Genomic DNA, 12,490 nt, shown 5'->3' with positions numbered 1-12,490 from the left:
TCTCAAATATCTCTTTCAGTGGGGGAAAAGGTTAAATAGCAGGTCTAGCGGGTTGGATTGAACCATTCCTGATTATAAAACGATTTGGGATATAAAAGTGAGATATCCCTAAATTGGCTCTCTCCCCTCATTTGTTGCTGCCTTCTTCAGAAGTCTGTCTGTACTCAGTTCACTTCCTGTTGATTAAGCATCACACACTCGACTAATGGGGCATGGGTTATAGTTTGGGTAATTAGGAAAGTCAGATTGGTTGCTTCCCCAAAGGACAGGGCCAGTCACTGAAGGCCGTAATACTGTGGCAAGCAAGGACAATGTCTGATGTCATGTGCAGCAAAAGCATCTCCAATTATCTGCTCTTCCTGTGATGGGGGAACACAAGGAGCGAGTGTTTGCATGGGGCTGGGGTAAGGGAGGGTGAGCACTAGTTTTCTTCTTGTCTTCTTCAGAACGTCCTGCAGATGACTGGCGGCCTCAGTCTCTGTAGATCTGGTGCCCTGCTAGTGCCCGCACACAAGTGACCAGTGTCTCTGTTTTAGGGGGGTCAGCACAGTGCACATAGCAGCGGCCGGCCTTCCTTGGCCCCAGTCATCACTGGCCTACAAAACTTGGTTGGCACAAAAAGAGCTTCTGATCCTCCCCAAAAATGTAAGTTCAAGGCCAGCCCAAGCTACTTAGTGTGGCCTGTTTCAGAAGGAAAGGTTGGGAGTGGGGAGCAACAGAAAAGCAAAGACTCAGAGTGCATGAGAACGCGCAGGAGGCTGGAAGGGGTGAGAAGTGCACATGTCCTGAGAACAGAGGGGGCGGGGGTTTTAAGTCCCTCTTAGGGTAGGGCAGAAGGAATGCACAGAGAAACACGAAGTCACCATGTCTCAGGCCATAGCTGCTGCAGCCCATCAGCTTTAGTCAGACCGAATGATTATGGCCACGTCTGTCCACTCTGGGACACCGCCCCTGAAAACACCGGTGGCTCTGACACTGAGGAGGGGTTTGCTGTAATTGCTTTAGTCTTCCTTCTTGAAAATCTGAGGGATGCTACTGTCTTTAGGGGAGTGTTACTTAAGCATACTGCCTCTGGTTCAAAAGCATTAATGAATGTTCTTGCTTCTTTCATAGGCGCAGAGATGGGACCAAGAACTGTTGAGATAATCCGAGTAAGTCGGTTACTATTTTTAGTCTATTTTGTACATTTCTCTTCTGGATATAATTTATCCGATTATTTGTTCTTCCAAGTTACTAAAGTAAATATGTAACAGAAATAGAGTTTTAAAAAATAAACTGAAACACATAATTGACCTTTGTGAATATTTTAATATAACCTTTCATAATAGTGTGTGTGTTTAAATTTCACACAACAGAGAGTGTATTGGACATCCTCTTGTAGCTCATCTTCTTTACCTTGCTGTGTGCACTTGGAGCCGTGTGCTCTTGACAGCACAGAACGCGACTGTCACCGGTGGTGTAGTATTCTCTCTACTGTCGGCTTCCTCCTGTTAAACAGTTAGCATGTTTCTTTTTTAAAAAAAAATATATTTTATTTATTATGTTTACAATATTCTGCCTGTGTGTCTGCCTACAGTCCAGAAGAGGGCATCAGATATCATTTTAGATGGTTGTGAGCCACCATGTGGTTGCTGGAATTGAACTCAGGACCTTTGGAAGAGCAAGCAATGCTCTTAACCGCTGAGCCACCTCTCCAGCCCTAGCATGTTTCTTTTTATTCCTTTTAGATTTAGTTTTAGTTCATGTGTATGAGTATTTGGCCTGCATGTAGTCTATATATTATGTGCATGCCTGGTACGGACAGAAGCCAGAAGCAGGCAATGGATCCCCTGGAATTGGGGTTACAGGTGATTGTGAACCACCACATGGATATGGCAGGAGTTGAACCCACATCCTCTGCAAAAGCAATAAATGCTTTAACTGTTCAACATCTCTCTAGCGCCCATGTTTAATATTTACCTTATATAACAAACATTGCTATATTTACATTTTTGCCTCAACTCAGGATTAATTCCTAGAAAGCAAGCTATCAGATCTAAAGCCACACTTGGAGCCAGGGTGCAGCTTGGTTGCAGAGTGCTAGGCTATCTTATGTGAGGCTATGTGTTCCACCTCTAGCATAGGAAGGTTGTTTCTTATTAAAGGCTGTTATGTGTTTGTTGAATTGCTCTTTTGAGAACATTGTTTGAGGTTTATTCCAGTTCATACATTTTTAGATGCTGATTTTCAGCTCACATGTGATATCTAGAATATTAGAAAATAGACTATAAACTTGAGGTTCAAGCATAGTAATAAGACTGTGGCCCTGTTGTAGTCGGTATAACCAATGCAGTAAGGTGATTCCCTGAACAGCTCGGCTCTCTAGACTCAGGCATAGCTTATGCTCTCCCACTTGCTTTTTGACTGTGTTTATTTGGTAGAGCTGCCTAACAAAACATTATAGGTTGGGTGTCTTCAACAGTAGATGCTAGCTTCTCATAGTTTTAGAGACTTTAGGGTGTAGGGTTAGCTTTCTCTGAGCTCTCCTGGCTTGCAGATGGATGCCTTCCTGTGGTGGCCTTGTGTGACCTGTCCTTATGTGTTTCATCATTCTGGAATCTCTCATGTTATATAGCCTCTTCCATGAGATTCCTGGTTGGACTGATTTAAAGCTCACCCTAGCAGTCTCATTCTAAAGACTTTGTCAAAGTGGAGTCATGTTCTGAGGAACTAGAACTTGAGGCTTCAGTATTAAACTTTGATTGGATGCAGTCGTCTATAACATCAACTCACTGATCTTCCATTTGAGTCAACCTCAATTTTGCCATGTATAGCATGGGCTTGTAAAAGTGACTCCCATAGTTTCATATATTTGAATTAGTTCCCCATTTGGTAGGCTGTTCAGGACGAATTAGGTGTGGCCCTGTTGAAAAAGGTGCTGTCACTGGGGTGGGCTTTGAGGTTTCAAAACCCTATGCCAGGCCCAGCCCTGCTTTTATCTGCTTTGTGCCTGTGGATGAGATGTAAGCTCTCAGCTACTGCCCCAGGGTCCTGCCTGCCTATTTGCTGCCATGCTCCCCACCATGATAGTCATGAACTGGCCCTCTGGAACTGTAAGCAAGCCCTCAACTAAATGCTTTCTTTTCTATTACCTTGTCATGGTATCTCTTCATTGCAATGCAAAAATAACTAAGGATAGGATCCAGCACCCTCTTTGGGCTTGTTTGGGCCCTGCACACATGGTGTACACAGATGTATGTACAGGTAAAACACCCATACATATAAAATAAAAATAAGTTAATATCTCTTGGTACTTTGCACAGAAGGCATTGTCTATTGATTGATGCTTTTAGAAGGTATCAATTGGACACGAATTCTGTGAAGACAGAGTAGAAGCTCCCTGGAAGTGAAGCAATGCAATTATTCTAAATTATAGTTATGGCATGGCAGCATAATGATCATAGAATAATTCACCTTTATATCATCTAGGACATGGGGTATGTATATGACATGCATACCACATCCCACATGTAGAAGTCCCAGGACAACTCAAGGGGGTCAGTTCTTACCTTCCACCTTCTCGGGACAGGGTCTCTCTAGTTTCTGCAGCTGTACTTCATACTCCAGGCTCACTGGCCCATGAGCTTCCAGGCAGTTCTCCTGTCTCTGTCTCCCAGCTCCTTGGAGGAGTGCTTGGATAACAGAACTTTCAGGCAGGCTTGGGTTTTATCTTCTCAGCTGTCTCCATGGCCCTAAGGTGGAGCATTTTGCCTTGTTGATGGCATTTTATTTGGTTTGGGCTCTAGAGACTAAAGCGGGAGCTTCATGCAGACTGTGACATGTTCTGCCATGAGCTCTCTCTGGCCCTACAAATCTGTTCTTATGTTCTTTTCATGTGGACCTTTTGGGGGTGCTTTTCTATTTTCCAGCTTTATTAAGGCGTAATTGATGACCACTAAGCTACGAAGGGCATTATTTCTTTTGTTTCTGTTTTATTTTTTGAGATAGAATCTCACTGTGCAGCTCTGGCTAGTCTAGAACTTGCTATGTAGACCAGGCTGGCCTAGAACTCACAGAAATCCATTTCCTATGCCTCCAGAAAACTGGGATCATGGCCATCTTTGGCTATAAATTTGTTTTTGTTTATTGAGACAAGGTTTCTTTGTGTATCTCTGGTCGCGCTGGAACTCACTCTGTAGACCAGGCTAACTTCGAACTCAGAGATCTGCTTGCCTCTGCCTCTGCCTCTGCCTCTTGGAATTAAAGGTGTGCACACCACCACCCAGTGGCTAGGAATATTTTTAAATAATTTTCAACTACCGAAGCTGTGTGACCATGTGGGTTTTTTACCCCACAGACTAGCACTTATGTACCCTGACTCTGTTGTTTTGTTTTTTCATGTAAGGGTCCAGCTAGGGGCCTGAGGCAGGCTACTCATGTCCATATAAAACAAGGTTACAGGGCTGGAGAGATGGCTCAGAGGTTAAAAGAACTGACTGCTGTTCTGAAGGTCCTGAGTTCAATTCCCAGCAACCACATGATGGCTCACACCCATCTATAATTAGATCTGGTGCCAAGAACACTATATACATAATAAATAAATTAAAAAAAAATAAAACAAGGTTACAGTGTTACTTTCAACTGTCCTACATGTTGAAAAATGGTCACATTTTCCTGCATGTTAGCAAGCTGGAGATTTTATCCTGAACTTAGTGGATGTTAGGTCATGTCAACCCTGAAGACCAGAGATGCTTATGCCTTAGCAGGCAGTCGACCAGCTAGGCTGAGAGTGCGACTTCTGTCTGCCTCTGTAGTGATTCTAAGCAGAGTTAATAATCAAAAACTTTGGCATGCCGCTTGAGGTCTCTTCTCCACGTCGTAGATTAGAACTGAGCCTGAGAATTCTGTGCATTTGTGCTCAGAATTCAGGGTCTCTTTCTAACTCTTTCCACACCGAATGTTCTCTCTTATTATCCAGCAGCAGATATGCCTGGTTTTGGTTCTTCTGACCTGAAGAATGGGATTGACATCAGAATATCAGCAATTCAGTCACCTTTTTAGCTCCCAGTTTGACTGGGAGTCTCCCTCAGAACAAAAATGGAACACACATGCATGTGTACATGCATGCACATACATATGCTTACCTGCATGTGCTCACATGCACGTATATGCATGCTCACAAGTACATGAGCACAACACACACACTCACACACACACTCACACACACACTCACACACACACTCACTCACACACACTCACACACACTCACACTCGCCCACACACACACTCACACCCACTCACACACACTCACACACACTCACACACACTCTCACACACTCACACACACACTCACACACACACACACACTCACACACACACTCACACACACACACACTCACACACACACACGGTAAAACTAGGGGCAGTGTACCCCTGCTGCTGTCACGACTCCAGATTCTCACCACTCCAGTTTTAGTTTCTTTCTGTTACAGAAGCTACGGCTGCTATCTGCATTTTGACAAGACTTTTCCATTGTAGTCAACAGGAGCAATAGATAGACTTGGCGAGAGTGCCAGCCCACTAGAACTGCAACTTGTCATTTGTGCCTCCAGTCATTTAAGATTATTAACCATCCTATGATGGGGGAGGAGGCAAGAGCCAGATCTCTACACAAGGGTCCATCTTTGCAACAATTTTCGCTACTATTTTACTTCCCTCTCAAAACTGCTGTCACAACAGTGGGCACCCTCTAAGATCCTTTGTCTAATGGAGTCATGCAGCTCTTTTGAAGCCAAGTGTGTTTGTTCACACCCAGAACATGATATGCGCGGCAGTTTAATCATAAACACCATATGAGAACACACTTGCCAAGGCTGCGTCAAATTGGACGCTCCACTGAGCAGGAGCGAAGATTTTTGTTTTTTAATTTACTGTTGCTGTTGGCTTTTATTGAGCCTCTTCTATAGACCAGGACAGTACCATATCATTTTATTTATACTCGAGTTATCACTGTGTACACGATAGTCTATTTACCATCTTGTGCATAAACTGAGGCTCCCAGAGATGGACTTCTCTGAGACCCCACCAGCTACCCTGACTGCACAAGGTAACACAAGCCTTTAAGATGCTCTGTACGCAACTCACGTTGTGCTGGCCTCCTCTATCATGGAGGGTTTTTGTCCAATAAAATTGAAGGACCGACTATGGCTGCCTATTACCAAGATGCAGGCCTTCTGTTCTCTCTCTCTAGGAGCTCAGTGATGCCCTTGGAATCAGTATCGCTGGAGGAAAAGGAAGTCCTTTAGGAGATATCCCGATATTCATTGCTATGATCCAGGCCAATGGAGTGGCAGCACGTACCCAGAAGCTGAAGGTAAGTACCACCGAGGGACTGGAGAGGGCTGACAGTGACAGGGTGTTGGCGGAGGAGGGGGTGGTAGCCACAGGGACCCTGTTTAAAGGTGGAATTGCAGAAGCCATCAGCAACCCATGCTGTGGGCAGAATACATTAACAAGACTGCAGACCTGAGATTCATTAAGCCCCTGGACATATAAAAATGTTTTTATCAGTGCTTTGCAGTAAAAGACGGAATCACAGCTTCTTACAAACCTCTTAAACACTATTAGCATCTTATTTACCCGAAATTGGTTTTTAACTCAGATTTGATCTTGGAATCTTCCACCCACCGAAAGTATCAACATTTTTATGAATTTTTCCCCTGTTGTTCCTTAATCTTAACTGGGTATAAAAATTAAACAGAAAATGCTTGGCTTCCCCCTCAGAGCTTCACTGAACAGTTAATTTGTGCACCCTACTCTTACTGGCAAATGTATGTATAAAACACCACTGTTACCAAAACTACAAAAGTGACCTGCGGTGCCTTTCAGTAATCAAATCTGGCCCCCTTCTTGTTTCTCTGATTGGGCTGCATTTGGGGGGGAGCCATAAAAACTCCCCACACTCCACAAGAGCCAGCCCTCAACAACAAGGCAGATGGGAAATACAACTTACAGAGAGTTTTAGGCATTCTTCTCAAATTTAATTTTTCCTAATGATAGTGATTTTCTCCCCCCTTTTGTCCTTCTAGGTGGGAGATCGGATTGTGAGCATTAACGGGCAACCCCTGGATGGACTGTCTCACACGGAGGCTGTTAATCTCCTGAAGAATGCCTTCGGGCGCATTATCCTGCAGGTACTGTGATCAATGGAGAACCAGCTGGGACAGGCAGATAGGTGGCAGCAGAGTGTCTCTGGCAGTAGGCATCACCACCCAGCAGGGTGCTTGCTGAAGGGAATTATGAAGGTTGAAAGCGAGAAATTATTATTTTTATTCAGAAATTCTTTACTGTCACCCATGCAGGCATGAGCAGGATTATATGAAAGTGTAACAAGGAGAGAAAAATTACTCTCAGCTTCGTGTGATAAATCAGCAAGGCTTTTAGTTTCCAGCATTCTTTTGTAAATTGAAGTTTGCACGGAATAGGAAATGATTTCCTTTCTTACATCCAAAGACTGTCACTGGGCAGCCCAAACACTGTTTCCTATTCCTTTAAATGCAGAGAAAACTACAGTGCTTTCTCCCACGCCTTGAATGGTTGCCAGCACCCTGCAACTGTTGCTACATAGTAGTCGCCAATTAAGGCAGACCATTATCGATCAGCTGTGGCCCTATGAGTATTGTTCAGAGACGGGGGGGGGGGGGGGGGGTAAACAAAAAAAAAACAGCAAAATGTGCCGTTCATTTTCCCTGCCTCCATCTCATCCCTCCATGTGTCTCTCAGATTGATGCCGTGCAGAGACTTGAGGGGCACACATGGGCAGTGACTTTTATTAATGAGTGTCCCTTAAATGAAGGATTATGATCACCATACTTCCGAAGAGGTAGTATAAGATAATTTACAGGTTAAAAAAAAAAAAAAAAACCCAGCCAGCACTCAGATAATCCTAGCTTTAGAATAAGAAGATTGAATGGAAGAATCCTGACATTGGAGAGAAGTGATTTGTGGTTCTTAGCTCCAAGAGCTCAGTGGTCTAGGTTCAGAGTGCCAAAGCAGTTAACAAGGTAAAGAGCTCTCAGTATACATGATGGGGTCATGAAACACTGTCTGTGGTTTCTAACAAAAGGCCAAATATTATTTGGGTCCTTGAGTGTCTGCTGAATGCCAACCAAAACAGTATGTGGGCAGCCTTGGCCTGCTTCTCCTCGGCTGCCTGGCCTCCTCACGCAGGGTGGAAATTGCTGGTCGTACTTATTCATGCTCCTGCTACAGGAGCTTTGCTTTTTGTTTGTCCATCCTTCCAGTTCTACTGACTCCTTGTCACTTGTTACAAGCACACCTCTTTAGTTGCAACTGCTAGTCACAGGAGGCATGAGAGAGGAGAGCCTCCATAGAAACATGAACAAGGAAATGGGGCTTTCTCTTAGTGTGTTGTATTACTGCTGACTAAATGCATTCAACAGCTCCACCTTATTCACAAGGACACATGGCACACGCTTGGTCTAAGATGTAGCTCGCGGTAGACTTTGCATAGCATGCACAGAGCCCTGGGTTGAGTCCCAGCACCCCTCCACACACACCCAAAAGACACAGTATAAAAGTATAACATTAACTGAAATTTAAAATTACCTTGCCAGGCCTGGCGCCTCTCAGTAATGGGGGCTGGCCAGGAGGATCCAGAGTTCAAGGCCACCTTTTACTTCGGCCTGAGTTCAAGGCCAACCCTGAGCCACTTGAGACCCTGTCTCCAAAAAATAAAAAATAAAAATAAAAAACCAAGCCAACAAAAACTTAGCTTTTAGAAGCTTAGTTTGGTGACCATATCTATAGTCCCACATCTCAGGACACTGAGGCGGGAGGATCGGTAGTTCAAAGTCAGTCTTGGCTCTCTAGAGAGAGTCTCACAAAAACAGAGTCCCCAAAGGTAACTCTTCATTCTAGTAAAATTGCTTCTGTCGGCGTAGTTTTTAAACATATTTATTATAAAGGGCCTGGAGAGATGGCTCCGCAGTTAAGAGCATTGGCTGCTCTTCTAAAGGAGCTGGATTTGATTCTCAGCACCCACATGGTTGTTCACTGCCCTCTGTAGCTCTAGTTCCAGGGGCATCTGATGCCCTTTTCTGGCCTTCTTTGACATTGCATGCACGGCACTTGGTATACAGACATACACACAGACAAAATGCCCACCATATAAATAAAATGAGAAAAATTAAATTTTTTAAAATTGTATTTAAATATTTTTATAAAGTGGCAAATATACTTTTAAGTGATTTCAGACAAACGCTGTGGGAGAATAGTGACTGCTTCTGCCCACTCTGACAGGGAGCTGCTTTTGTTTGATTGTTTTTTTTATTTATTCTTTTTTTAATTAATTAATTAATTTATTAAAGATTTCTGTCTCTTCCTCGCCACCGCCTCCCATTTCCCTCTCCCTCCCCCAATCAAGTCCCCCTCCCTAGTCAGCTCAAAGAGCAATCAGGGTTCCCTGCCCTGTGGGAAGTCCAAGGACCTCCCACCTCCATCCAGGTCTAGTAAGGTGAGCATCCAAACTGCCTAGGCTCCCACAAACCAGTACGTGCAGTAGGATCAAAAACCCATTGCCATTGTTCTTGGGTTCTCAGTAGTCCTCATTGTCCACTATGTTCAGCGAGTTGGGTTTTATCCCAGGCTTTTTCAGACCCAGGCCAGCTGGCCTTGGTGAGTTCTTGATTGGGTTTTGTTTCAGACAAGGTCTCTCAGTGTATCCCAGGCTGTTCTGGGATCCTTCTGCTTGAGCCTCCACAGTGCAGGGATTACAGGACTGTGCACTGTGTCACCGTGGCTTACTTGCTGTTAAGAGCCTGTTAGTGAAAGAGGTCCTTTTTTTCCCCCGTTTTCTGTGTTTTAAAAGTGACACTATATTTCGAGGTGTTCTCTCTTACAAATCGTGTGACTTGCTACTTTCATTTTCTTACCTGTGCTCTGAACATATCAGTGGACCCTCTGAGGAGTTCACAGTTGAGGTATTCACACTAAATCTGGAGCTTGCTTGACTGCAGATGTAGTAGACACACAGCTTAGCAGGGTCCCCTCTCAAGTGCCTTCCAGTCACGTGATATTTATTTGAATTAAAACAATGTGCAACATAATTGTATGGCAGCTGACTCATCACTAGACAATTATTTTCCTTATCAGATAGGCCACTGGCAGGAAAGTAGACAAGGCCAGGTAATTGTGCCTGGTGATACTGGAAAAAGACGTGTGCGTGTATGGTTTGTGTAAGCATGTCTGCAGGCCAAAGGTTGTTCCTTAGTCAGATTCCACCTTCAGCAGGCCCCAGCCTGTCTCCACCTCTCCAGCATGGGGATGATATGCACACACCCTACTTGTGGATGCCAGAGAGTCAACTCAGGTCTTCATGCCTGAGAGGCAAGCTGTTTACCGACTGAGTCATCTCTGCAGCCCATGAAAAGAGCTACAGTGGGTTTCTTATGCAATGCCATCAGCAAAGGCTGATGGCTCAGGAAACATTACATCCTGGATTAGCAGACTGCAGAGTGGAGAACTGAGAGGCAGCTAACCCTTCCGGAAGCTTGATATCTCTAAGTATAAGGAGTGGATGTCCCTGCCTCTGAAGGCTGGTGGGTGCTTATTGACAGCTCCAGACTAAGCAACTGAGGTTGACAAGGCTTTTGGAAGTGTTTTTAAATGTTCCTAGTTTTATTTGTTTCTTGTAATTCGAGAATTTGTCCTGCTTGGTTTTTTTGCATATGAAATGACTATGAAACTATTTTTAATCCATACTCTCTGCTAGAAAAAAGAGGGTTTTTTTTTCTTTTAAGACTTCTCTTTTTTTATGTATAAGTGTATGTGTGCACTTGTGTCTTTGTCTTTGTGTCAGTGTGAGTAAATGCCACATGTGTGCAAGTGCCATGAAGGCTAGAAGTGGGCATCGGATTCCTTGGAGCTGGAGATGCGTGCAGTTGTGAGCCTCCTGATATAGATGGTGGGAAACAAACTCGGATTCTCCGCAAGAGCAACAAGCACTCTTAACCACTGAGCCAACCACTGAGCCATTTTGTCAGTCTACTAGAAAAAAAAATCTAATTTTCTGCCTTTCTTTGAGGACATCAGAGGAAGGAGGGGAGCATGTCAGGCATTTCTCTCGTGATCAGAACTTGTGGAGATGGCTGTGGTAGATGGGTGGGCCGAGGCAGCGTTAGTTAAACTGGCCTCACTATTTAGCTAAGGCTAGTCTTGAACTTCTGATCTTACTGTCTTACTCTCTTTTGTTCAGGATAATGTGACCTTGATGGCATTGTGCTTTTAGGGACACTGGTGTGGGGCGGCCGAGCAGCCTCTTAGCCCAGGAAGTGTGCCGTACATACTCAGTGTTGGAAATGAGGACAGACTTAAAAGCCACTTGAGCTTCTCGGTGTTAACACCATTGCCTGACATATTGCACATAGTAAACAATGGTTGGGTAAATGAATCAAAATGGAAGAGACAGATCACAGAGCCTAGGAACAAGTTTGGAGATCAGAAGAAAGTGTTTAACTCCAAGAGACAATAATTAAGAGATTGTAAATAAAATAGTTCTTTGAGTCGCTCTTCACAGGCATTCTTCAGGTCTTATAGACTGACCTGAGAGACCCCAGTGGTAGATGAGAAAGCTGGAGATGTGACTCAACTGGAGAGTGCTTGCCCTGGGTTCAGTCCACAGTGAATCCATGCGTGAAGGGAGAGCAAGCCAGGAAGTCTAATGTCCAACAAGTAGATGGTGTAAACAGAAACACAGAGCTGAGAGAGAAGAAAAAACATTAATCAGTGCACATATTAAATAATAAAAGAATAATGCCTACCTAGGCTTTACACTGTTTAAAAGAAAAGTACTTGCTAGCTATAAAAGAGCAAGGCATTTGAATGGCACTGGCTTTTTTGAAACCAGTCTTCTGAGAGAATTACTCTAAGGTGTACTCCAACAAATGAACAAAGTAAGACAGCAGACACCGAAGTGCTGGACACATTGCAGTCTGGCAATGGCACAGAGAGCAAGCAGTCTTGGAACAGCACATGGAGAAAGAAACTTCTGAACTAAAGAGGAAAACAGAGAAAGGCGGCTCCGTGGGTTCAGCACTTGCCACGCAAGCCTGACAACATGAGTTCCATCCCTGGTCCCATAGTGGAAGGAGAGAACACTCACCAGTGTTGTCTTCTGATTTACACACAGTAAAATAATAATAATAATAAAATTTAAAAAGTGAAAAAGAGTGACTGAGTATCCAATATATGTAACTATTCTGGAAGTTTGAGGTGAATTAGAAAATGTAAAGCTGATCTAATAAAAAAAAAAACTGTGCTAACTGTGTACTCTGGAGAATAAATTCACACCACAATCAAGGAAGTGTTAAAGCATAGAAAGTAGTGGGCTCAGTAAGAATAACATTTAGAGCCAGGCGAATTCCAGCACTTGGGAGGCAGAGGAAAGTGGATCTCTGTGAGTTCGAGGACACCCTGGTTTACAGAGCAAGTT

The 12,490-nt window shown here is 43.9% G+C and overlaps 1 protein-coding gene across 1 annotated transcript in view; it reads left to right on the top strand.

The window, feature by feature from the left end:
* The window catches only part of Patj (PATJ crumbs cell polarity complex component), a 305,836-nt gene that overhangs the window by 272,462 nt on the left and 20,884 nt on the right, over positions 1 to 12,490 (top strand). Inside the window, exons 38-41 of the mRNA XM_050136448.1 lie at positions 537 to 645; positions 1,114 to 1,151; positions 6,230 to 6,352; positions 7,068 to 7,172. Of these exons, the coding sequence (XP_049992405.1) occupies positions 537 to 645; positions 1,114 to 1,151; positions 6,230 to 6,352; positions 7,068 to 7,172 (375 nt within the window). The remainder of the gene's footprint in view (positions 1 to 536; positions 646 to 1,113; positions 1,152 to 6,229; positions 6,353 to 7,067; positions 7,173 to 12,490) is intronic.

The sequence above is a fragment of the Alexandromys fortis genome, unplaced genomic scaffold (genome assembly GCF_014885135.2).
Source record: "Alexandromys fortis isolate MF-2015 unplaced genomic scaffold, M_Fortis_MF-2015_v1.1 scaffold_13, whole genome shotgun sequence".
Classification (NCBI taxonomy): domain Eukaryota; kingdom Metazoa; phylum Chordata; class Mammalia; order Rodentia; family Cricetidae; genus Alexandromys; species Alexandromys fortis.
This window is presented reverse-complemented; position numbering and strand designations above follow the sequence as displayed.